The 23982-nt window shown below is 43.0% G+C and overlaps 1 protein-coding gene across 1 annotated transcript in view; it reads left to right on the top strand.

The window, feature by feature from the left end:
• Positions 1-1941: 1941 nt before the first annotated feature.
• Positions 1942-23982, top strand: part of dnajb14 (DnaJ heat shock protein family (Hsp40) member B14) — a 28450-nt gene continuing 6409 nt past the window's right edge. The window contains exons 1-5 of the mRNA XM_068046401.1: positions 1942-2112; positions 14171-14357; positions 16953-17098; positions 19438-19620; positions 22975-23063. Coding sequence (XP_067902502.1) covers positions 1980-2112; positions 14171-14357; positions 16953-17098; positions 19438-19620; positions 22975-23063 — 738 coding nt within the window. The 5' untranslated portion in view covers positions 1942-1979. The remainder of the gene's footprint in view (positions 2113-14170; positions 14358-16952; positions 17099-19437; positions 19621-22974; positions 23064-23982) is intronic.

The following is a 23982-nucleotide window of genomic DNA, read 5'->3' as shown; positions in this document are numbered from 1 at the left end:
AGGGTGGTGGTTGATGGCAAATGTTCATCCTGGAGTTTAGTTACTAGTGGTGTACCGCAAGGATCTGTTTTGGGGCCACTGCTGTTTGTCATTTTTATAAATGACCTGGAAGAGGGTGTAGAAGGGTGGGTTAGTAAATTTGCGGATAACACTAAGGTCGGTGGAGTTGTGGATAGTGCCGAAGGATGTTGTAGGGTACAGAGGGACATAGATAGGCTGCAGAGCTGGGCTGAGAGATGGCAAATGGAGTTTAATGCGGAAAAGTGCGAGGTGATTCACTTTGGAAGGAGTAACAGGAATGCAGAGTACTGGGCTAATGGGAAGATTCTTGGTAGTGTAGATGAACAGAGAGATCTTGGTGTCCAGGTGCATAAATCCCTGAAGGTTGCTACCCAGGTTAATAGGGCTGTTAAGAAGGCATATGGTGTGTTAGCTTTTATTAGTAGGGGGATCGAATTTCGGAGCCACGAGGTCATGCTGCAGCTGTACAAAACTCTGGTGAGACCGCACCTGGAGTATTGCGTGCAGTTCTAGTCACCGCATTATAGGAAGGATGTGGAAGCTACGGAAAGGGTGCAGAGGAGATTTACTAGGATGTTGCCTGGTATGGAGGGAAGGTCTTACGAGGAAAGGCTGAGGGACTTGAGGTTGTTTTCGTTGGAGAGAAGGAGGAGGAGAGGTGACTTAATAGAGACATATAAGATAATCAGAGGGTTAGATAGGGTGGATAGTGAGAGTCTTTTTCCTCGGATGGTGATGGCAAACACGAGGGGACATAGCTTTAAGTTGAGGGGTGATAGATATAGGACAGATGACAGAGGTAGTTTCTTTACTCAGAGAGTAGTAGGGGCGTGGAACGCCCTGCCTGCAACAGTAGTAGACTCGCCAACTTTAAGGGCATTTAAGTGGTCATTGGATAGACATATGGATGAAAATGGAATAGTGTAGGTCAGATGGTTTCACAGGTCGGCGCAACATCGAGGGCCGAAGGGCCTGTACTGCGCTGTAATGTTCTAATTCTAATTCTAAAAAAAAACCATCAGAAGGCAGTTCCATAAAGACACAGTACAAGCAAGACTGTTGTCCTGTGAGTTTGTAGCATCCTCCGGTCCCACAACCCTCTGAGATCTGGTCAGCTATGTGGCCTAGTCCAATCTGCACCTTCTCCTTTGTTATCTCTTGCCCCACCCCCACCTCACTTGTTTATAATCTGTGACTTTTCTAATATTTGTCAGTTCCGAAGGGTCACTGACCCGAAACGTTAACTCTGCTTCTCTTTCCACAGATGCTGCCAGACCTGCTGAGTGATTCCAGCATTTCTTGTTTTTGCCTCTGAGATCTGTACCCTCCTCCCATCCTGGCTTGAGCATCCCCAATATTAATTGCTCCACCATTGGTACCTGTGCCTTCAGCTGCCTGTGTCCTAAACTCTTAATTCCCTCCCTAAACCCCTCCACCTCTCTACTTTGTGCTCTTTTAAGACACTCTTTAAAACTTTCCACTTTGACCAAGCTTTGATTATCTGCCCTGATAATAATTTCTGCGGCTCAGTATCAAATTTTGCTTGATAAACGTTCCTGCGAAACGCCTTGGGTTGTTTTTTTTAAACTTCTTTAAAGGCGCTATATAAATGCAAGTGATTGTTGTTGTTACGATCAAGGCGGGGACTAATACCAAATCTGGAAGAGCTCGCTCTCATTGGTGGCAAAGCAGAGCGAGGACTCAATGATTCCTAACTTACATTTCGCCACCAGTGAAGGGTTTTAAAAAAATTCTTAACAATAAACCAGAGCTGCAAAAATATTTTAGTGGACGGTGCATGTGCGGTGCTGGTGCTGGCCAGGGGGTTTGCATTTTGCTGGGGCTCAGTTCCTCTCTGATGCTGCTGGGTGTCTGTGTGGAATCTGATTTCCTGGTTGTGCCGCTGGATAAAGGGAGGAGGAGGAGGAGGAGGAGGAGGAAGGGGGTAAGTTAAAGATATGGAAGGGAACAAGGACGAGGCGGAAAAGTGCTTGCGGATAGCCAGGAAAGCATTGCAGGGAGGTGAGGTGGATAAAGCACTGAAGTTCCTGAACAAGGCGGAGAAGCTGTATCCTTCTGTTGAGGCCAAAGGTGAGGCTGCAAAAAGGTTAAGGTGGGGGGTTGCAAAAAAAAAAAAATAGACGCCGACATTTTTTCGGGATGGGGGTGAAATCTACTATTGCCAGGACGGGGTTGCGATGTAACGATGCTGCTGCAGTGAGCGCTGGGCTCCCGGAATCCCGGATCCCCGGGCTCAGCTGTCAATCAATTCCGAATCCCCGGGCCCGGCTCAGCTGTCAATCAATCGATCACTGAGAGCCGGCTAGGCGCTTTTTCCCACTGTGCACCGTCACCTCTTCCAGGCTGCTTTATTTGTGTGTGTACATTCTTGTTTTAAAATATGCAAAAGAATAAATAGGACAAGTAGTGCTTGTAATAACCTCAGTGCATGTCATTTGGTAGGCCGATTAAATGTATTTTTGACACTGCAGTGGGATTGTTAGGTGGTTCAGTTCTTCATTGCCTAGATTTCATCAGAAGAATGTGTGTGGCTGCTGCAGTTAGTGTTTACTCAGCAATGAATTTTTAAAATATATATTTTCCTCCAAGGAGTTGAGGTGGCTTTGTACGATTGCCACTCCTGCTCTGGAAATGACCAGTAAGTGTTATCCGTAAGTTCGCAGACGACATGAAAATTGGTGGTGTCGTAATTAGTGAGGAGGAAAGCCTTAGATTACAGGACGATATTGATGGGCTGGTAAAATGGGCAGAGCAGTGGCAAATGGAGTTTAATCCTGAGAAGTGTGAGGTGATGCATTTTGGGAGGACTAACAAGGCAAGGGAATATACAATGGATGGTAGGACCCTAGGAATTACAGAGGGACCTTGGTGTACTTGTCCATAGACCACTGAAGGCAGCAGCACAGGTAGATAAAGTGGTTAGGAAGGCATATGGGATACTTGCCTTTATTAGCCGAGGCATAGAATATAAGAGCAGAGAGGTTATGATGGAGCTGTATAAAATGCTAGTTAGGCCACAGCTGGAGTACTGTGTACAGTTCTGGTCACCACACTATAGGAAGGATGTGATTGCACTGGAGAAGGTGCAGAGGAGATTCACCAGGATGTTGCCTGGGCTTGAGCATTTCAGCTATGAAGAGAGACTGGATAGGCTATGGTTGTTTTCCTTGGAGCAGAGTAGGCTGAAGGAGGACCTGATTGAGGTATACAAAATTATGAGGGGCATTGATAGGATCGATAGGAAGAAACTTTTTCCCTTGGTGGAGGGATCGATAACCAGGGGGCATAGATTTAAGTTAAGGGGCAAGAGGTTTAGAGGGGATTTGAGGAAAAATGGTTTCCCCCAGAGGGTGGTTGGAATCTGGAACACACTGCCTGAAGGGGTGGTAGAGGTAGGAACTCTCACAACATTTAAGAAGTATTTAGATGAGCAGTTGAAATGCCATAGCATACAAGGCTACGGGCCAAGTGCTGGAAAATGGGATTAGCATAGATAGGTGCTTGTTGGCCGGCACGGACGCGATGGGCCCAAGGACCAGTTTCTGTGCTCTATGACTCTAACTTAGTACTCGTGTAGCAGGACCAGCGTGGAACAAGATGCTTTGTGCAGAATGAAGGATTCCAGTTCTCCTATTTGAAAGTTATGTAACCTGTTTGTGATGTGAAAGGGAAGCTCCACAAAGTGCTTCAGTGTGAAGGTGACCTTCTGAAAGTCATTGTGTATCAGCAAATATGAAAACAAATCTTGTTTTGCTTCATTGGTCATGTATTTAAGATTTTATGTGTTCATCTGATTCCTGGCACTGGGCTAATTTTATTTAAATGGTGGTTACCAGTTAGGTACAATTTTTGAAATTTAGTGATACTGCCCTTCTGTCACAGCATCATTTTCAGTCCATTCACTTCTGTGTGCGACTAGAATATAAATCAACATTTTTTCATATTCCAGAATATTTACAAATCATCTTTGTGTGCACTTCCAGTCACACTTTTGTATGAGTTTTTTCCTCATTGCTGGCCATGCCTTCAGTTGCCTGGGCTTTAACCTCTGTAATTCCCTCCATAAATCTCTCCTCCTTTAAGACGTTCCTTAAAACCTACCCCTCAGACCAAGCGTTTGGCCACCTGTCCTTGGATCGTGCGTGTCTTGGTGTCAAATCTTATTTGTTAATGCTCCTGTGAAGTGCCATGGGCTATTTTACTACATTAAAGGCTCTATATACATGCAGGTTGTTGTACAACAGAGACACTCCTAAATTATATGAAAGATAGCAAGATTCAGAAATAGCAGCACAATTTGATTATTGGATAGGTTTGTATATATTTAATAGAGTGCTATAGATGTTTTTAAGAATAAAGTAATTTCTTAAGGGGAAGCTAGATAAACATGGAGAAAGTAGAAGGATATGCTGATAGGGTGAGATGAAGAGGGTTGGGAGGAGGCTCATGTGGAACATAAAGACCAGCATGAACCATTTGGGCCGAATGACCTGTTTCTGTGCTTTACATCCGATCTAACACTTAGTACAGCTTTGTTTAAACACTTATAACGGCACAATGATAAACACCCAGTGAAATGATTTTAATAAGGGATCAATTCCAGTCAATAGGATAGCATTTCCAAACCTTTCTGAGTCATTGTTGTAAATACAGTACAAGAGGCAGTCATGGTAACCTGCAACCTGATAGAGGTTGGATAAGTCATCTTATGGTCTTCTAAAAGAAATACTAACACAGAATTGTCATTTAATAATTCATCTCTCTAAAAGCACCACGACTCTTCAGGACTGTTTTGTGAGGCTGATTTTATAAAGAGGAGACCTGAGGGGAATAAATGGTCTGCAGAATAATAGTCCAAGTCTGTCTGTGATCAAATACTTCCTTTTTAAGGAAGTGACCTATATTCGACTCACCTTCAGGCCAATTATCGTTGCAGTAAGAACTTTCAAAATCTATCTATTTTGGTAACAAATACAGTAGAATCATTCTTTATAGAAAAAAAATCAAAATAATTCTTTACAGTCATCTCATTCCTCACCAATACACATTAGGTCCTCCAACACGTCAAATTTAAAATTCTTATCTTTGTCATTATATTGACTCTTAACCTCACCCCTTTCTATCTTTCATGTCTTGCCCTCAAATTCTCTGTTCCACTAACTTGCTGGCCTCTTGTATCCCGCCATTGATACTGCGTCAGCTGTGATTCAGTGGGTAGCACTCTTGTGGCTTCAACTCCCATTTCAGAGACTTGAACACAAAATGCACATTTTTGCTACCCGACACTTCCAGTGCCGTACTGAGGGAGTGCCACACTGTTAGAAGTGTCGTCTTTCAGATGAGATATTAAACCGAGGCCCTGTCTGCCCCCTCAGGTGGATGTAAAAGATCCCATAGCACTAATTCAAAGAAGAACAGGAGAGCCTGGGCAAATATTTATCCCTCAGCTTACACCATTAAAGCACAGGTTATCTGTTCATTATCACATTGCTGTTTGTGGGAGCTTGCTGTGTGCATATTTGGCTGCATTGTTTCCTACATGACAACAGTGAGACACTTTAAAAGTACTTCATCGCTTGTAAAGCGCTTTGGAATGCCCTGTCTTCATGCCAGGTGCTACAGAAATGCAAATCCTTTCTGTGCCTTTAGACACTTAGTCTCCACACTGTGGAATTTTCTCCCTAAACCCCACCTCCATTGTCCCCTCTCTTAACGCCCTCCTTTAATGCTCACTCCAACCTTTCCTTTTAGTGTCTCCTTCTTTGGCTTGGCATCCACTTTTTTTTTTTGATTTATGCCTGTAGGAAGCACCTTGGGATGTTTTCCTACATTAAAAGGAATGTCTAAATGCGAGTTATCTGACCATATTCCTTTTCTCTTTTTTCTTTTCTTTTTGGCCTCCTTATCTCGAGAGACAATGGGTAAGCGCCTGGAGGTGGTCAGTGGTTTGTGAAGCAGCGCCTGGAGTGGCTATAAAGGCCAATTCTAGAGTGACAGACTCTTTCACAGGTGCTGCAGAAAAATTTGTTTGTCGGGGCTGTTACACAGTCGGCGCTCTCCTTGCGCCTCTGTCTTTTTTCCTGCCAACTGCTAAGTTTCTTCGACTCGCCACACTTTAGCCCCGCCTTTATGACTGCCCGCCAGCTCTGGCGAACGCTGGCAACTGACTCCCACGACTTGTGATCAATGTCACAGGACTTCATGTCACGTTTGCAGATGTCTTTCAAGCGGAGACATGGACGGTGGGTGGGTCTGATACCAGTGGCGAGCTCGCTGTACAATGTGTCTTTGGGGATCCTGCCATCTTCCATGTGGCTCACATGGCCAAGCCATCTCAAGCGCCGCTGACTCAGTAGGGTGTATAAGCTGGGGATGTTGGCTGCCTCGAGGACTTCTGTGTTGGAGATACGGTCCTGCCACCTGATGCCAAGTATTCTCCGGAGGCAGCGAAGATGGAATGAATTGAGATGTCGCTCTTGGCTGACATACGTTGTCCAGGCCTCGCTGCCATAGAGCAAGGTACTGAGGACACAGGCTTGATACACTTGGACTTTTGTGTTCCGTGTCAGTGTGCCATTTTCCCACACTCTCTTGGCCAGTCTGGACATAGCAGTGGAAGGCTTTCCCATGTGCTTGTTGATTTCTGCATCAAGAGACCGGTTACTGGTGATAGTTGAGCCTAGGTAGGTGAACTCTTGAACCACTTCCAGAGCGTGGTCGTCAATATTGATGGATGGAGCATTTCTGACATCCTGCCCCATGATGTTCGTTTTCTTGAGGCTGATGGTTAGGCCAAATTCATTGCAGGCAGCCGCAAACCTGTCGATGAGACTCTGCAGACACTCTTCAGTGTGAGATGTTGAAGCAGCATCGTCAGCAAAGAGGAGTTCCCTGATGAGGACTTTCCGTACTTTGGACTTCGCTCTTAGACGGGCAAGGTTGAACAACCTGCCCCCTGATCTTGTGTGGAGGAAAATTTCTTCTTCAGAAGACTTGAACGCATGTGAAAGCAGCAGGGAGAAGAAAATCCCAAAAAGAGTGGGTGCGAGAACACAGCCCTGTTTCACACCACTCAGGATAGGAAAGGGGTCTGATGAGGAGCCACCATGTTGAATTGTGCCTTTCATATTGTCATGGAATGAGGTGATGATACTTAGTAGCTTTGGAGGGCATCCAATCTTTTCAAGTAGTCTGAAGAGACCACGTCTGCTGACGAGGTCAAAGGCTTTGGTGAGATCAATGAAAGCAATGTAGAGGGGCATCTGTTGTTCACAGCATTTCTCCTGTATCTGGCGAAGGGAGAACAGCATGTCAATGGTCGATCTCTCTGCACGAAAGCCACACTGTGCCTCAGGGTAGACATGCTCGGCCAGCTTCTGGAGCCTGTTTAGAGCGACTCGAGCAAAGACTTTCCCCACTATGCTGAGCAGGTAGCACCTTGGGATGTTTTCCTATGTTAAAAAGAATGTCTAAATGCGAGTTATCTGACCATATTAAACATACTTGAATATACAGAAGGGCCCGATTTGACACTCCACTTTTTAAAAAAAAAAAATCTCTCACCTGTAACTGACAGCAGTTACGATCTTTAACCAATGTTTTTTATTTGGATATATTGTGAAAAAGGATGTTGTGTCCATAACTGAGTGAGTTTAGAATTTTTTCACAGCATTTATTTGCTAGTTATACCCACAGCACTAAGAGGTTCGAACTAGCAGAACAGACTTGCTGTTTTCTCTAGAAAAGGGAGAGGTGACCTAATAGAGGTCTTTAACATTATGAAGAGCTTCTAATAGATATACGTAATGCTCCCATTTGTACAGGGAATCCAAAACTAGGGGCTATAAGTATAAGATAATCACAATGTAAATCCAATAGGGTGCTGTTAGGTTGGGGAGGATAAACACTGCCATAGACCTGTAGGGCCAAATGGTTTGTTTTGTGCTGTACATTCTATGTAGTTCATTAAAAAGCTCCATAAGAGTTCTTGCACAGTAACTGCGACAAACATCACTTTTGACAAAGAATGTCCATTTCAGCTCATTATTCAATTTATTTAATAGAGATGTTCAAAATCATGAGTGGTGTATTTGATAGAGCAGATAGGGAGAATCACTTTCCACTGGCAGGTGGGTCAGTAACCAGAGGACACAGGTTTAAGGTAATTGACAACCGAACAAGAGGGGAAGTGTATTTTTTTTTTTTTTTTTACAGTGTTATTTGTTGTGATTTTGAACGCGCTGCCTGAAAGGGCAGTGGAAGCAGATTCAATAGTAACTTTCAAAAGGAAATTAGATAAATACTTGAAAAGGAGAAATTTGCAGGGCAATGAGGAAAGAGGGTGGTGGTGGGACTAAATGGATAGCTCTTTGAAAGAGTCAGCCCAGGCACAATGGGCCGAATGGCCTCCTCCTGTGCTGTATGATTCTATAATTGGAGAAAATGGGCAGGAATAATAAGAGGTAGCATAATATTTTGATCAGCACCATGTATGTGTCATATCTGCTGCCTGATTGTAAATGGGAATATCCAGTCTGGGCCCCTCAAATCCTGGCAATCCAGCCCTTGAATCCTAGGCAACTCTGTCCTAATAGCACAGATGCATTTAAGGGGAAGCCAGATAAGAACACGAGGAAGAAAGGAATAGAAGGATATGATGGGCTGCGATAAACCGTTAAGAAGCTCATGTACAGCATAAACACCAACATAGACCTGTTGGGCCAAAAGGCCTGTTTCTGTGCTGTAGTCTCTTAATGCTTGTGTGTCTCATTCACTGCTTTTTTGTAGGCCTGAAGTTTTTTTTTTCATTTTTGTTGGTTAATCAGACCTGTTTTGCTCAGCAGCTTGAGATGCATGCTGATTAATGGGAGCATGACTCAGAACATCATATGTGGTCCCCAGAGCTTGGAAACCTGTAGCTCCCATACCCTACAGAGAGAAGCAGTACTGATGTAGCATGCTTGTGTTTTCTTTGATTTAACTTGGAGCTATTCTGAAGATGGCAGAATTGTTGAGCAGTAATTTCCTTTCTGTTCTCTTTTGTCGTTTACTGCTTCTGTCAGTGTGTGTGTGTATTTTTTTTTCAAAAGCTCAGTGTTTCTTTAAGTGATCATTCTGGTTGTCATTCTTCTGTCTCTCTTTTCTGATTTGATGTATTATCATTACATGTACATTTCTGCCAACCAATCATGCTTTTGGATGGATGCAAAAAAGTGGACATTCAAGTGGCTGTTGGAATATTCAAGAAATCATATTTTTTCCCCTTGAATTGAATCTATTAAGTTTTGTATGTTAATAATAGGTTGACAGATAAGAGTTCTGCCTTTACATTTGGCCTAAATAATTGTAGTCTGAGTGGAGTTCCATGTTGTCATTTGTATGCAGTACATATTAATTTAGATTTCTGTACAAGTTTCATCCTGTATATAGCTTTAAACTCTTATGTAGTCTAGCACTGTGTTAGTATATGAAATGTATTCCAAATCTGTTTTGTTAAGAGTAATTGTAAGTGTGGACTTGGATGAAGCAGTGGGAAGAGAGATGTCAGATCTAATGCAGCTGCACCAGGAGGTGGGTGACTCTGGGAGCTAGCAAAATGTCAGCCGTGGCTCAGTGGAGGTAGCACTCTCTTCTCTATCAGAAGGTCGCAGTCTCGAGTCAGCATCTCGAGGCAGAGACTTGATCACTACTCCAGGCTGACGCTCCCAGTGCCGAGGGAGTGCTGCACTGTTGGGGGCGCCGTCTTTCTGATGAGGTGTTAAACTCAGTGGTATAGAGAGATCTGGGTGTGCTGGTACATGAATTGGAAAAAGTTAGTATGCAGGTACAGCAAGTGATTAGGTAGGCAAATGGAATATTGGTGTTTATTGCAAGGGGAATGGAATATAAAGTGGGGAAGTTTTACTGCAGTCTTGGTGAGACCACATCTGGAGTACTGTGTACAGTTTTGGTCTTATTTGAAAAAGGTTATAATTGCATTAGAAACAGTTCAGAGAAGGTTCACTCAACTGATTCCAGGGGTGAAGCTTATCTTGGGAAGAAAGGTTGAACAGGTTGGGCCTTGTTGGAGTTTAGAAGAATGAGCGGACTTGATAGAGCGGATACCAAGAAGATGTTTTCTCTTGTGGGGGAGACTAGAACTAGGGGACACAGTTGAAGAATAAGATGTCTCTAACGATGGAGATGAGATTTTTTTGTCTCAAAGGGTCATTAGTCTGTGGAATTCTCTTCCCCATAAATGCAAGTTCATTCGTTCTTTCTGCTGGAGAAAGGCAAGTATTTTAAGCTTGATCCTGGAAATGTTGAATGAGATGAGGTCCCATGGTGCCCTACAACATGGATTAGTAATTCAGAAGGAGCAAACCTACCTTCCCATTCAGCACCGACCATGGCCACCCCGTCCTGTACTAGGCCCAGGAGGCCACTGCACATTGCCCCAAAAATACATCCGTAATCCTTGGCTATAGAATAATAGGGAAAGAATCCTGTCCTCAAATAACCTGATGTTAACATGACCCATCAATCTAGGAAAACAAAGAATTGATCCGTTTGTTTTATAGGAAAACTCAAACATTCCCCCACTCACCTTTCCTAATAACTTGGGATCACGCAAGAGAGTCTGGAAAGGAGGCAACAGATATCTGTATGGAGACTCTTCAGTGACGTGTCTGGAACCCAATGAGCTCAGAGACTCTGCTGGAAATGGTTGAACAATGAGAGGTTGCACAGACTAGGCTTGTATTCCCATGAGTATGGAAGGTTAAAGGGTGACTTAATTGAGGTGTTTAAAATAATTAAAGGAGTTGATAGTTTCTCTCTATCCATCCTATTTCCTCTGTGGGGTGGGGGGGAAGTCCAGAACAAGGGGGCAGAACCTTAAAACTAGAGCCAGGCTCTTCAAGGGGGTGATGTCAGGAAGCACTTCTTCATACAAAGGGGAGTGGAAATCTGGAACTCTGTCACCAAAAAGCTGTTCAGGCTGGAGGTCAATTAGAAATGTCAATACTGAGATTGATAGTTTTTTGTTGGGTAAGGGTATTAAGTGTTATAGAACCAAGGCAGGTGTAGTAAGATACAGATCAACTGTGATCTAATTGAATGGCAGAACAGGTTTGAGGGACTGAATGGTCTGTTGAATCCCATTGTAACTATTACCCAATCTAATTGTACAGCTTTGTTGGTTGCACACTGTCTCTCACACATAACCTCCATCTATCTCAAGTAATTATTTTAAGTGCTTGAAGTTATTTATCTAGAAAGAACCTTTTAAAACTAAGTGCCTTTCATCCCAGCTGCAAGAGTACAGTTTAGCGATTAAATATTTTAGTGCCGTGACTGTTCATATTTGTAATGGAAACCTACAAAGACCATGCTGTATTAAATGTGCGCAGGAACTGCTAATAGATTCAAGACTTGCAAGGATATTTACAGAAACCCAGCAAATTTTACACTATCGTATAGATATTACATGGTATTTACAACACAGAAACAGGCCATTCGGCCCAACTCGCCTATGCTGGTGTTTATGCTCCACACGAGCCTCCTCCCATCACTCTTGATCTCACCCGATCAGCATATCCTTCTATTCCTTTCCTACATATCTAGCTTCTCTTTTAATGGATCTCTGCTATTTGCCTCAACCACTCCATGGAAGTGAGTTCCACATTCTCACCACTCTCTGGGTAAAGAAGTTTCTCCTGAATTCCCGATTGGATTTAATAGTGACTCATATATTTATGGCCCCTAGTCCTGGTCTCTTCCCAAGTGGAAACATCTCTCTACGCCGACCCTATCAAACCCTTTCATAATCTTGAAGGCCAATCTTAGGCCACCTCTCAGCCTTCGTTACAGCAAAAAGTTTTGGTATCATCCTAGTGAATTTCTTTTGCACTTTTGTCATCAAAATGTATCATCAGTGCTGCAAACAGACTCATTCTGCCCTTTTAACTAGATCTAATTGCTAAAGGGACACCAGACCAGTGGAACTAGTAATGCCAGAACAAGTCAACAAAAATAAGTAACAGCCTCTGACTTGAATAGACATCGAAGCTCAACAAGGAAGATTGTTTAAGTCCAGATAATAAAGAAAACAGCCTTTGTCCATTGTAACTATCCTAGACAACCTGCACTCTTCAGGGACAGGTACCTGTTTTAAACCGAGCCACTGACATTTTCCACAGTGCGTGTGAGTTTTAATGAATCTGTCAACTCATTAACAGGCAGTTCAAGTCATTAATGATATAATAGAGGAGAGTAATGGGAACGTAGCCTTGTGAAACTTGGCTTGGTCTTTCCGTTAGAAACTCATAGGGAAACCACTCACTGTTCCCGTGTTCTGTTGAAGCTTCTCTTGTTGGGATCAGTGGGGGAGAGGGATTTGTCAGTTTCACCCGAAGGTTGTGCACCAGGTACAAATTTTTGGAGGAGCTGAGAATGAGGCTAGAGCAGGAAGATATCTGGAAGTGCAAATGGGAAGACTACATCATGTGGGATGAGACATGACACCTTTTTTTAATGACCTTGAATTCTGGCCAGCTATTGAATGAATGAATAATACGGGGGACAGACCTTGAGGTCCACATGGATTTTAACCAGCTCGGTGCAGAAACTTCACCCTCATTTTGTGCCTTGCAAAATAGCAGGAGTGATCTGTAGCAACAGGTTAGAGTGCCATGTGTCATATCAATCAGGGAGCTGGACTTCTGATTGGAAAGGGACCTTCAGGAGCTGTTGAATAAGTGGGATTGTTGCTGCATCTTTGGTAATGAATTGGTTACTGTGATGGGCATTGCTCTTCATGTTGGCAGTGAGCACTTTGTCACTTCTGCATAGAAACTATAACTGGTTTTGCACTGTTGTCTAGCCTATCTGATTCAACATTGTCAAAGCAGTTTTCGATAATGTGTGAAATATTCTGGAGGTCAAAGGTTTGGTGGAAAAGCACTTCCTGAATAACCAGTCTCTGTTAGGGTCATTGAAGACAGATGGGTGAGGAACTGCCTCCATACACAAGGCAGGAATGGAATCTCTTGTTGAATGTCACCTTGGCTCAGCGGGTAGCACTCTCTCTCCTCTGAGTTAGAAGATCATGGTTTCAATCCCCACTTCAGGACTTGAGCACAAAATCCAGACGGAGAGGTTAGTGCAGTCCTGAGGGAGTGCTGCATTGTCACAGGTGCTATCTAATCCTGGGACTTAGAAATAGAGGCCCTGAGTACAAAAGCAAGCAAGTTATGCTAAACTTTTTGTACATCACTGTTAGGCCTCAGCTGGAGTATTGTGGCCAGTTCTGGATACCGCATTATAGGAAGGATGTCAAAGCCCTGAAGAAGGGGTAGAGAAGATTTACTAAACGATACCAGGGATGAGGGACAAATGGACAATACCGCAGTTGCTGGAAATCTGAAATAAAAACAGAAAATACTGGAAACACTTACAAGGTCTGACAGCATCTGTGGAGAAAGAGGAAACAGAGCTTTCCAGTTCTGATGAAAGGTCAAAGACCTGAAACGTTACTGTTTTTCTCTCTCAACAGATGCTGCCTGGCCTGCTGAGTAATTCCAGCATTTACTGTTTTTATTCCAAGGGTGAGTGATTTTACAGGTGAAGGAAATTAGGGATGTTCTTTTCCTGTTTCCATTCCAGACCTGCCTTTTCCCCCCCCCCCCCCCTCCCCCCTTCCCCTGCCCCTCGAAATATTCACACATTCTCTGTTTCCAAAACATCTTTCATTTCTAATATAATGCAACTTCTTGTCACTTCGAATTAATTCTGCTTCAGTAATTTAACTGTCTCTTGTTTTTCCCTTTAAGCACCTCACAGCTATGTGTGTGTGTGTGAAAGAGAGACTGCGACTTCTTGAGGTGGTGCAAGATGCTACATAAATGCACGTTCTTTGTTTCTATGTGTGACTCAGCAGGAAAGTAGGAGTGTTTGAAAATTATACTGGTGTTGGCAGTTGTATAGATGCTGGTTGGGCATTGCCATGTTCTCCTGGGACTATTGCATTATAATAGAAACTGCTGGGTATTTGGGGGGGAAAAGCTGCTGCTTCCTGGTAGAGTTGGAAAGCTGTCCGTTTGCCTGTCAGATATAGATCTTTATCGTCCCTTTCTCTTTCTGTTTTTAGCATTAATCGACGCAATCACTACAAACGGAAGCACGGCTGGTGGTGCTGGGCATCAAGCTGAATCGGGTAAACCGTACCAGAGGAAATCTACAAGCAGTGGGGCTGAAAACGGGGCCACAGCAGAGAAGGAAAGCAGGGTTGATTCAGCAAAGGTCTACACAAAGGAGCAGCTGGAAGGAGTCCAGAGGTATGGGTCAGTGCCGTGAAAGTGATCATCAGTGCAACCGTGCAATGTTATGCTTTGTCTGGTAGTTCTATTGAGACTACGGCACAGAAACAGGCCATTCGGCCCAACTGGTCTGTGCTGGTGTTTATGCAGCACACGAGCCTCCTCACACTCCTCTTCATCTCACCCTATCAGCATATCCTTCTATTCCTTTCTCACTCGTGGATATCTAGCTTCCCCTGAAATATAGCTATATTATTCACCTCAACCATTTCCTGTGGTAGCGATTTCCACATTCTCCCCACTCTCTCTGGGTAATGCAATGTAATTTGTATTTTGGAATGATGCAGGTGTAGTTACTGGACGTAACCAGCACAGAAAACACTGTGCTGTGAGCTCTTTAGAAGCGGAGAAGGGTTATGTTTTCTTTCAAGCTTTATTAATCTGGATGTCCCATGAAGACCATCCTGAGTTCAGTGGTGTGAGTCATTCTCTTAAGCGGTCTGTGCATCTTACTTTTGTGGAGCTGTCTCACACTGCCTTGTATCTGCTCGGAACCCAGGGGAGCAACAATCCGAACATTTCACTTGGTGATCTGAACCCAAATCGTACAGCACAGAAGGAGACTATTTGGCCCATTGTCCCTATAGCAGCTTTGTTGCAGCCATCCAATTAATTTCACTTGTACCTCTTCTTTTTTATTCCTATAAACACCAGCACGGACCAGTTGGGCCGAATAGCCTGTTTTTGTGCTGTAGACTCTGTTATTCTCGAATACAGGAGGCAGGTGTTGTAGCTTCTGGTGAATGCTGTATGGCCTACTCCTGTTTCTTCTATGAATGGAGTTTAAATTTAATGTCGCAGTTTACTGTTTTTACTTTTAATTTTGCATATGCTATGAATTAATTTTTGTGGGTTTAGTGCACTGTTTCTCACTGTTTATATACAGTGAGAAAAGCAGCGTTTAAAACATGGGTGGGGGAGAACATTTTCAGTACAAATCAGAACTGTAGGTGCAAAAAGCTAAAAGCAAGATTATCAACATGAAGTTTCACACAAGGTATGAAATGGTTCCCCTCCCCCACCTCTCACCTAAGGAATGACGTCGAGACCTTGGAGAGGGTACAGAAGAGGTTTATCAAGGATGAGGGAATTAAGTTATGTGAAGAAACTGGAGAATCTGTGATTCTCCTTAGTGTAGAGAAGGTTAAGGGGAGATTTAATAGAAATGTTGAAAATTGGGTTTTGAAATAGTAAATAAGGAGAAACTGTTTCCATTGGCAGGAAGGTCAATAACCAACGGACAAGGTTTAAGAGAATTGGCTAAAGAACCAGAGGGGAAATGAGCATTTTTGTTTTGACGCAGTGAGTTGTTGTGATCTGGAACGCGCTGCCTGAAAGGGCAGTGGAAGCAGATTCAATAGTAACTTTCAAAAGGGAATTGGATAAATAGTTAATGGGAAAAACTTGCAGGGCTATAGGGCAAGAGCAGGATGTGGGATTAATAGGATAGATGTGATGGACCGAATGACGACCTTCTATGAATCTAATTGAATGGAAAAACTGACGACCTGCTATCCTCCATGTTGTGTTGCAGCTCCACACATTGTGGTTCCTATTCTGCAGTGTACTTTATTTTATAGCACTGGTGTTCAGAGCTGTATTGTGTGTGGATGTGTCACCTTAGTATTAACATTGGAATAAAGAATTTGATGAGTCAATTGGATTCAGTAAGAGTTCTATGTTCAGTATTCGGTTTGTGGAACCTATTGTGAAATTTGTATGGCTATTGTAAGAATGGAACTTTTTCTCATTGCCCAGGTATGATGGAACCTGTGGATGGGCCCTTGCTTCTGGAGTGGGGGATAGAGGGTGGCCTCTCAATTGGAATAAAAAGGAGGCTATCTCTTGGGAGTTGAGGGTTGGTCACACACTTCTGAGAGTGAGATGGTGTTGAACCCTAAACCTCTGTCCTTTTTTAAGACGCTCCTTAAAATCTACATCTTTGACCAAGCTTTCGGTCACTTGTCCTCTTGAGGCTTGGTGTCAGATTTTGTCTGATTGCTCCTGTGAAGCACCTTGGGATGTTTTTACAATGCTAAAGGCGTTCTATAAATGCAGGTGATTGTTGTTGCTGAAACATGAACTGTTCTGTAGAAGGCGTGCTGATCATTCCCAAAAGACTTAGAGGTGACAACTTAGTAATGTTTACCATTGGGTAGTTGCTACCTTGGTGAACCCTGCCTTTAGGGCTTGTAATTGTTTGCTGGCTACCTACCCTGGTGGAAATGAAAACTACAGCACAACAAAGGAACAGTCTTTGTATGGTTACTTTAATAATGTAGCACATGGCTTTTGCTCCTAATAATAAAAGATAATAATTTATGAAATAAAAACAAAAAATACTCAACACGTCAGGGAGCATCTGTGGAGAAAGAGTTAACATTTCAGGTCGATGACCCTTGATTGGAACTGGAGTATGTTGGAGATGTAACTGGTTGAAAGCAATGTTTAAGAGGCCGGGAAAGTGGGGGGGTGGGAGGGAAAGAACACAAGGGAAGGTCTCTGATAGGGTGGACGTCTGCTTACATATTGAATGTTCCAATCTCTCTGTAGGATAAAGCGATGTAAAGATTACTATGAGATTCTGGGGATCAGTAAAGATGCAGGTGATGAGGATCTAAAGAAAGCTTACAGAAAACTGGCGCTGAAGTTTCATCCTGATAAAAACCACGCACCCGGAGCAACTGAAGCCTTTAAAGGTGAGTTTAGAAGTCGTCTTTAGAGTTTTTACTTTTATCCATGTACTGTTGCCTGTCCCTCTTAACATCCAAATGTCCGAACAGTAATCAGGGCAGCTAGGCCAAAAGGTACAAGTGTATGTTCTGATGGTTTTGGATTCCACTGCCCAGTTCTCCTCCCCTCTACCCCTCTACCCCTCTACCCCTCTACCCCTCTACCCCTCTACCCCTCTACCCCTCCCTATTCCTTTTACTTTGCTCTGTGCCTTCACCACTACTTGGGGCAAAGCATTCCGTACTCCCAACAACTCTCCCGTCGCTAATCGTGTCTCTAATATTTATTCTTCCACTGTTCAAGTCTAGAACGATTTAACCTGGTGCTGTTTTGGTGCCAACGGCTTTTCCTTCTCTGCTCACACACTTACTATCAGTATACATTGGAACAGGAGGAGACCATTCACCCCTTCAGTTTGTTCTGCCAATCAATTGGATCATGGCTGGTCTGTCTCTTAACTTCATCTTGGTTCTGTATCCCTTAAACCCCTTACTTAACAAAAATCTAACAATCTCAGTTTAGTAATCTTCAATTGACCTCCAGCTTCAACAGCTTTTGGGGGAAAGATTTCCACTACCCTTTGTGTGAACAAGTGTTTTCTGACATCCCCCCCACCAGCCAACCGAGCTCTAACTTTAAGCTTCTACCCCCTCTCATTCTGAACTCGCCACCCAACCACAGAAAATAGTTTCACTCTATCTATCTATCCTATCAAATCTTTTAATCTTAAATACCCCAATTAGATCACCATTTTTATCTTCCATATATGAGGGAATACAAGTGTATGTAGGTGTTCATCCTTGGCTCCTGCTGTCTGTTATCACTGTTATTACTACTATCTGTTATCACATAGCTTCCACATAGTTGAAATACTTGAATGGGAAAAACATTACAGGTCTGTGGGGAAAGAACAGCTGGGGGTGGGTGCGGGGGTGGTGTGGGATTAATTGGATAGCTCGGTCAAAGAGCTGACACAGGCATGATGGGCTGAATGGCCTCCGTCTGCACCATGAGATTCTGTGATCCTTTATTGATGAAGCTTGGGTTTGCATTAATCCAAATCTCGTCGTTTGCTTAATGCAAAACTTCACTTTCTTCCCCACGTCTAATCCCTTACCAAAATTCCCTTTCTGGATGCTGCCCCATCCCTCCCTTTCTGGCTGCCTCTGCCCCAGCTGCTGCTGAAACCCGAGGCCATGTGTCCTTGAAGTTGAATGTGCCAACTCTCCCATAAGCTTCACTTTATAAGAACATAAGAACTAGGAGCAGGAGTAGGCAATTCAGCCCCTCGAGCCTGCTCCGCCATTCAATACGATCATGGCTGATCTCATCTCGGCCTTAACTCCACTTTCTTACCTGTTCTCCATAATCCTTCAACCCATTACTAATTAAAAATCTGTCTATCTCCTCCTTAAATTTACCCAATGTCCCGGCATCCACCGCACTCTAGCGTAGTGAATTCCACAGACTCACAACCCTTTGAGAAGTAATTTCTCCTCATCTCTGTTTTAAATCTGCTACCCCTTATCCTAAAACTATGACCTCTTGTTCTAGATTGCCCCACAAGAGGAAACATTCTCTCTGTCTATTTTGTCAATCCCCTTAATCATCTTATATACCTCAATTAGATCTCCTCTCATTCTTCTAAACTCTAGAGAGTAAAGGTCTAAACTGCTCAATCTCTCTTCATAAGACAAACCCCCCCATCTCTGGAATCAATCTAGTGAACCTCCTTTGAACTTCCGCCAATGCAACTACATCCTTTCTCAAGTAAGGGGACCAAAACTGTACCTAATACTCCTGGTGCGGTCTCACTAATGCCTTGTACAGTTGCAGCAACACTTCCCTACTTTTATACTCTCTTCGTTTAGCAATAAATTCCTTATTAATAGCGCATGCTCTTGCTCCTGTTCTTGAGCACCACTGCCTCCCAGTGAATCATTTCAAAATTCCTTTTTACCGGATCTCTTCACAGCCTCTGACTTGGTGATCTTCTTTTGCCTTGTGTTCCTGCACCTACATTCCACTCCACTAACACAGGCCTTCTCACTCCTGCTTCACCGTCGATAGCTAGTAAAATCCTCCTCTTAAACCATTTGCCCCATCATTGCCTCCCCTCCCCCTCCTCCCCACCCAAACTCTCGATCTCTTACCACCTCTTTTTTTTTTAAAGCACTCAGACATATTGTTGAGGGCTCTTGAACTCCCCTGCTCTTTGAAATAGTGATGGGGGCTTTTATGCCCACTGAGACCCCATGGAGTCTTATCAGCTTTTAATGATGTCTCTTGTCTTTTAAATCTGTAGCAATCGGAAATGCCTATGCTGTACTCAGTAATCCAGTGAAACGAAAGGACTATGATCAGTACGGTGACAGCCAGTCTCCCGGTAACTATCAGCACGGAGGCTTCGAATTTCACCGGAGTTATGAATCGGACATTACTCCAGAGGATTTATTTAACATGTTCTTTGGAGGAGGATTCCCTGCAGGTACAAGTTGAAAATTTCCTTCCAAACAAAATGGGCTATGACTAATTTTATTCACGAGTGGAAGCTGACTAAGTGAATATTGCAGGCCTGTTGTCACTGGTTGTGAAAACAGTTTTCTGACACTCCTGTTCAATAGTGCAGATACTATAAAGCCTTCCTAGGTATTTTAATTGTCTAAAAATATTCATTAAATCTCTGCAGAATGGAGAATTTGCAGTTTAAGTAATGAATTCTAACCAGATGTCAGTTCTAGGTGTTGAAGCCTGATTTGAAGCATGGGTTGTTGTAGGATGGATTATTGTCAGCAAGGCCTGAAGCAACTCCCCTTTAGTTGATAAAGGTGGATGTAACTTAGTCGAGTGGCAGTAGATTTGATTTACAGGGTATTCTGACTTAGCTATCGTTGGTTAGGGTATGATGAAGGCTTTACTGTTGGCTCCTGTGTGCCCAATAGGGTGGGAAGAGACTTGTGTAGAGCAGAAACACTGGCCTGGGCCTGTTGGTCCAAATGGCCTGTTTCTGTTCTGTACACTAAATGGGCAGTGATAGGACTTTTCAATATATTAAGGGAACAGATCGGGTAGATAGAGGAGAAACTATTTCCACTGGTTGGGGAGTCTGGGACTGGGGGACATAGCCTAAAAATTAGAACCAGACCTTTCCAGACTGAAGTTAGGAAACACTTCTGCACACAAAGGATGGTAGAAGTTTGGAACTCTCTTCCGCAAACGACCATTGATGCTAGATCAATTCTAAATCTGAGATTGATAGATTTTTGTTAACCAAAGGTATGAAGGTGTATGAAGTTAGGTCAAAGATCAGACATGATCTCAATAAATGGTGGAACAGGCTCGAGGGGCTGAATGGCCTCTTCCAATTCCTCATGTAGGAAGAGAGAGGCTCTCCTGATTTATGGCACGTGTAGGGGTTGCCAAATCTGGTCGGTCATTATTCCTGGAGGTTTCATCACATGACTGCCTGCCTCCTATCTGCCCTGCCCCCACACTGCTGCCATTCGTTACATGACACGTCCATCATGGTGGCCTGCCTTCTCAATCAGGAAGTGAACAGATTCTGTTACTGATTTGGATAATTCTTCATTGTCCGTCAACATCTTTTATTCCCCATCTCTAATATTTTTTATAACTAATAAACAGAAATTTTCAAAGAAAAGGACAAAAACATAGTTTTCAATGGCTCTTGTTATTTATTTTTTTCTCCCAGGTTTTGCTCGCAGCAGTGCCCTGGGGATTAATCTTCAATTCCTGGAGGCTCTAGGCCAATCCTGGAGGGTTGGGAACCCAGTGCTGATGTATGAACATTGGTTGAGAACAGGGTCTGGACTCTGATGCCTTTTAACTCCTCCCCAGTTGAAATAGTTTGCTGACACTCTAAGTTGAAGGTTCACATGTGAAGAATGAGATTCCAGACCAGTCTGTTGCTCTAGTCTTGGGAAAATAATGTTCTTCCCAAGTCGGTGGGAGTATGGGGCATACAACATGAGGAAAGATGCAGAGAGACACTGGAGAAGGTGCAAAAAAGATTGGCTAAAATGACACCAGAACTGAGAGGTTATCCACATCAGGAAAGACTGAACAGTATTTTTTCTTTAGAAAAGGCTGAGGGGGCCACCTGATCGAGGTCTTTTTAATAATTATGAAACGATTTGATGGGGTAGATGTGGAGAAGATATTTCCATTTGTGAGCGAGACAAGAACTAGGGGCCATAAATATAAGATGGTCACTGATTAATAAATCCAATAGGGAATTCAGGAGAAATAGTGGTGAGCATGTGGCACTCATTACCACATGGGATAGTTGAGGCGAATAATATAGATGCATTTAAGCGGAAACTAGATAAACACATGAGGGAGAAAGGAATAGAAGGATACCTTGACAGGGTGGGATGAAGGGGGGTGAGAGGAGGCTGTGTGAAGCATGGACCTGTTGGACCAAATGGCCTGTTTCTTTGTTGTAGACACTTTGTAAAGCAGGAGGGAGGGTCTTGGTCATACCTGCTTTAACTTGCCATCATATAAATCTGGGCCTATGGGATTAGGACAACAAATCATGAAGAGGATAAACACCAAGATAAATACTCAACCACCTGTTTCCATGTTGTAATTTCTATGAAAACATTCCACTATCCAATTTTTTTCCTCCCTAATGGGAGAGAAAGGAAGGCAGAGTAAATGCTTTCACTTTTTTTAATGAACACTTGAGCCTGGGGTTTGCTCCCCTGGTGGAATCAGGGGAGGGGGGAATGGACCCAAAGCCCACCAGACATTGCATCAGTTTTCCCAATATGAAGTTGGAATTAATTTTCCGCACCGATTCGGTTAGCATAAATCCCAAAGATAAAATCTGCCCTGAAGCAGTGTCATTAATTTGTGACTGGTACAAGGCCTCAAATAGCTGGCAGTGTAGGTCCTACCTAATATAAATTAAAAAAAAAAAAAAAAAATTCCCTTTTCATTTGCAGCTGAACTGACTTCTGAGCCAGTGTAAAAGATCACGCAGAATTCAGCATAAGTGGTTATGCGTGTAACTCTCGTTGCGTTTAAAATTCTGCAATCTTTTGCACTATTTCAGTCAATTCCGCAGATATCAGCACAATCTGGACAGAAGCAGTACGGAAACTGCAAGGGTTTGGTGTTGAGGCAAAACCAACAAGTTTAAATAGAAAATGCTGGAAATACTGTTTTTATCAGGTCAGGCAGTGTCTGTGGAGAGAGAAACCAAGTTAGCATTTCAGGTTGATGATCTTTTAACAGAACTGGAAAAAGTTAGAGATGTAACAGGTTTTGGGCACATACAGAGACGGGGAAAGGGGAGGGAACAACAAAAAGGAAGTTCTGTGACAGGGTGGAAGGCAGTAGGGATTAAATGACAAAAGGGATGATGGTGCAAGGCAAAAGGGACAAGTAAAGAAACAAAAGATGAGCTGAGAGGAGGTGTAAATGGCAACAACAGAATCATTACCAACAGCTGCTGTCTGGAGAAAAAAATGGAGGCAGTGGTTATGATCTGGAATAGTTGAACTCACATGTCTGGTCAGGAATGCTGTAAAGTAGAATTTAAATGTAAGTGTAACTCTGTGCATAACAAAAATATATTTTAATAGATTTTTTTTTTTTGCTTTGCCGTATCAGTTTGTGTACTGCCTGTAAAATTGATTTTTTTCCATTTTAATTCATTTACATCAGTTTCGATGCTTTGTGTGGGCTGGGATAATTTCTAATGTGTTTTGTTTTTGCAGAGTAAGCAAAAAAGGCCTCTATCTCCATGCCAGACTGTTGGATTTATTAGATGCTGAATGTAATTGCACTGTTCTTTTATCATTTATCCTTTTAGGAAATACACAGGCATACTCCAATGGAAGAGCAAGATACCCATCTCATCAATCATATCACAGAACAGAGAGAGAGGAAGAGAGAGCTGATGTACGTATTTGCATCTGATAAGCTGTTGCACAGGCCATAGTCAGACATGAGATGTGCAAAATTTGTAATTTTGCTTAAAGTTGACAACTCAATTTTGTTTAGGAGGGAAAGTTATAAAGAAAGAAAGGCTTGCATTTCTATAGCACCTTTCATGAGCTTTGAGCTGTCCAATGATTTTTACAACCAATGAAGTACTTTTGAAGAGTAGTCACTGTTGTAATGTAGGAAACGCAGCAGCCAATTTACACACAGCAAGATCCCACAAACGACAAAGTGATAATGGCCAGATCATCTGTTTTAGTGATATTGGTTGAGGGATAATCATTGACTAGGACACCAGGGAAAACTCCCCTGCTCTTCTTGGAAATAGTACTGTGGGATCTTTTACATTCACCTGAGAGAGCAGACCAAGCCTCACTTTGACATCTCATCTGAAAGACAGCACCGCTGACAATGCAGCACTCCCTTAATATTGCATTGGAATGTCAGCCTAGATTTTGTGCTCAAGTCCTGGAGTGGACAAAGCCCACAACCTTCTGACTCCAGTGAGAGTGCTACCCACTGAGTCAAGGCTGACACTTAATTATATTGAGGATGTTCTGTTTGATTCATTAATGAAAATGTGTCCATCTTTTTCATATGTTCAAACTAGAAACATAGAATCATAATATCGTATAAGCACAGAAGGAGGCCATTCAACCCATTGTGCCTGTGCTGTTTCTGTGAAAATTATCCTCTCAATCCCATGCTCTGTCCAATCCCCTTTTTTGTTTTCAAAATATATCCTACCCTTTGCAAAGCTATTATGGATTCTGCTTCTGTCACTGTTTCTGACAAGGCCATGCTGTGTCCTAACAATCCTCTATTCTCTCAACATCTCCTCCCTTTATTATTATTATAGTGGGGTAATGGGCTATTG

Source organism: Heterodontus francisci, chromosome 1, assembly GCF_036365525.1.
Source record: "Heterodontus francisci isolate sHetFra1 chromosome 1, sHetFra1.hap1, whole genome shotgun sequence".
Taxonomy (NCBI): Eukaryota; Metazoa; Chordata; class Chondrichthyes; order Heterodontiformes; family Heterodontidae; genus Heterodontus; species Heterodontus francisci.
This window is presented reverse-complemented; position numbering and strand designations above follow the sequence as displayed.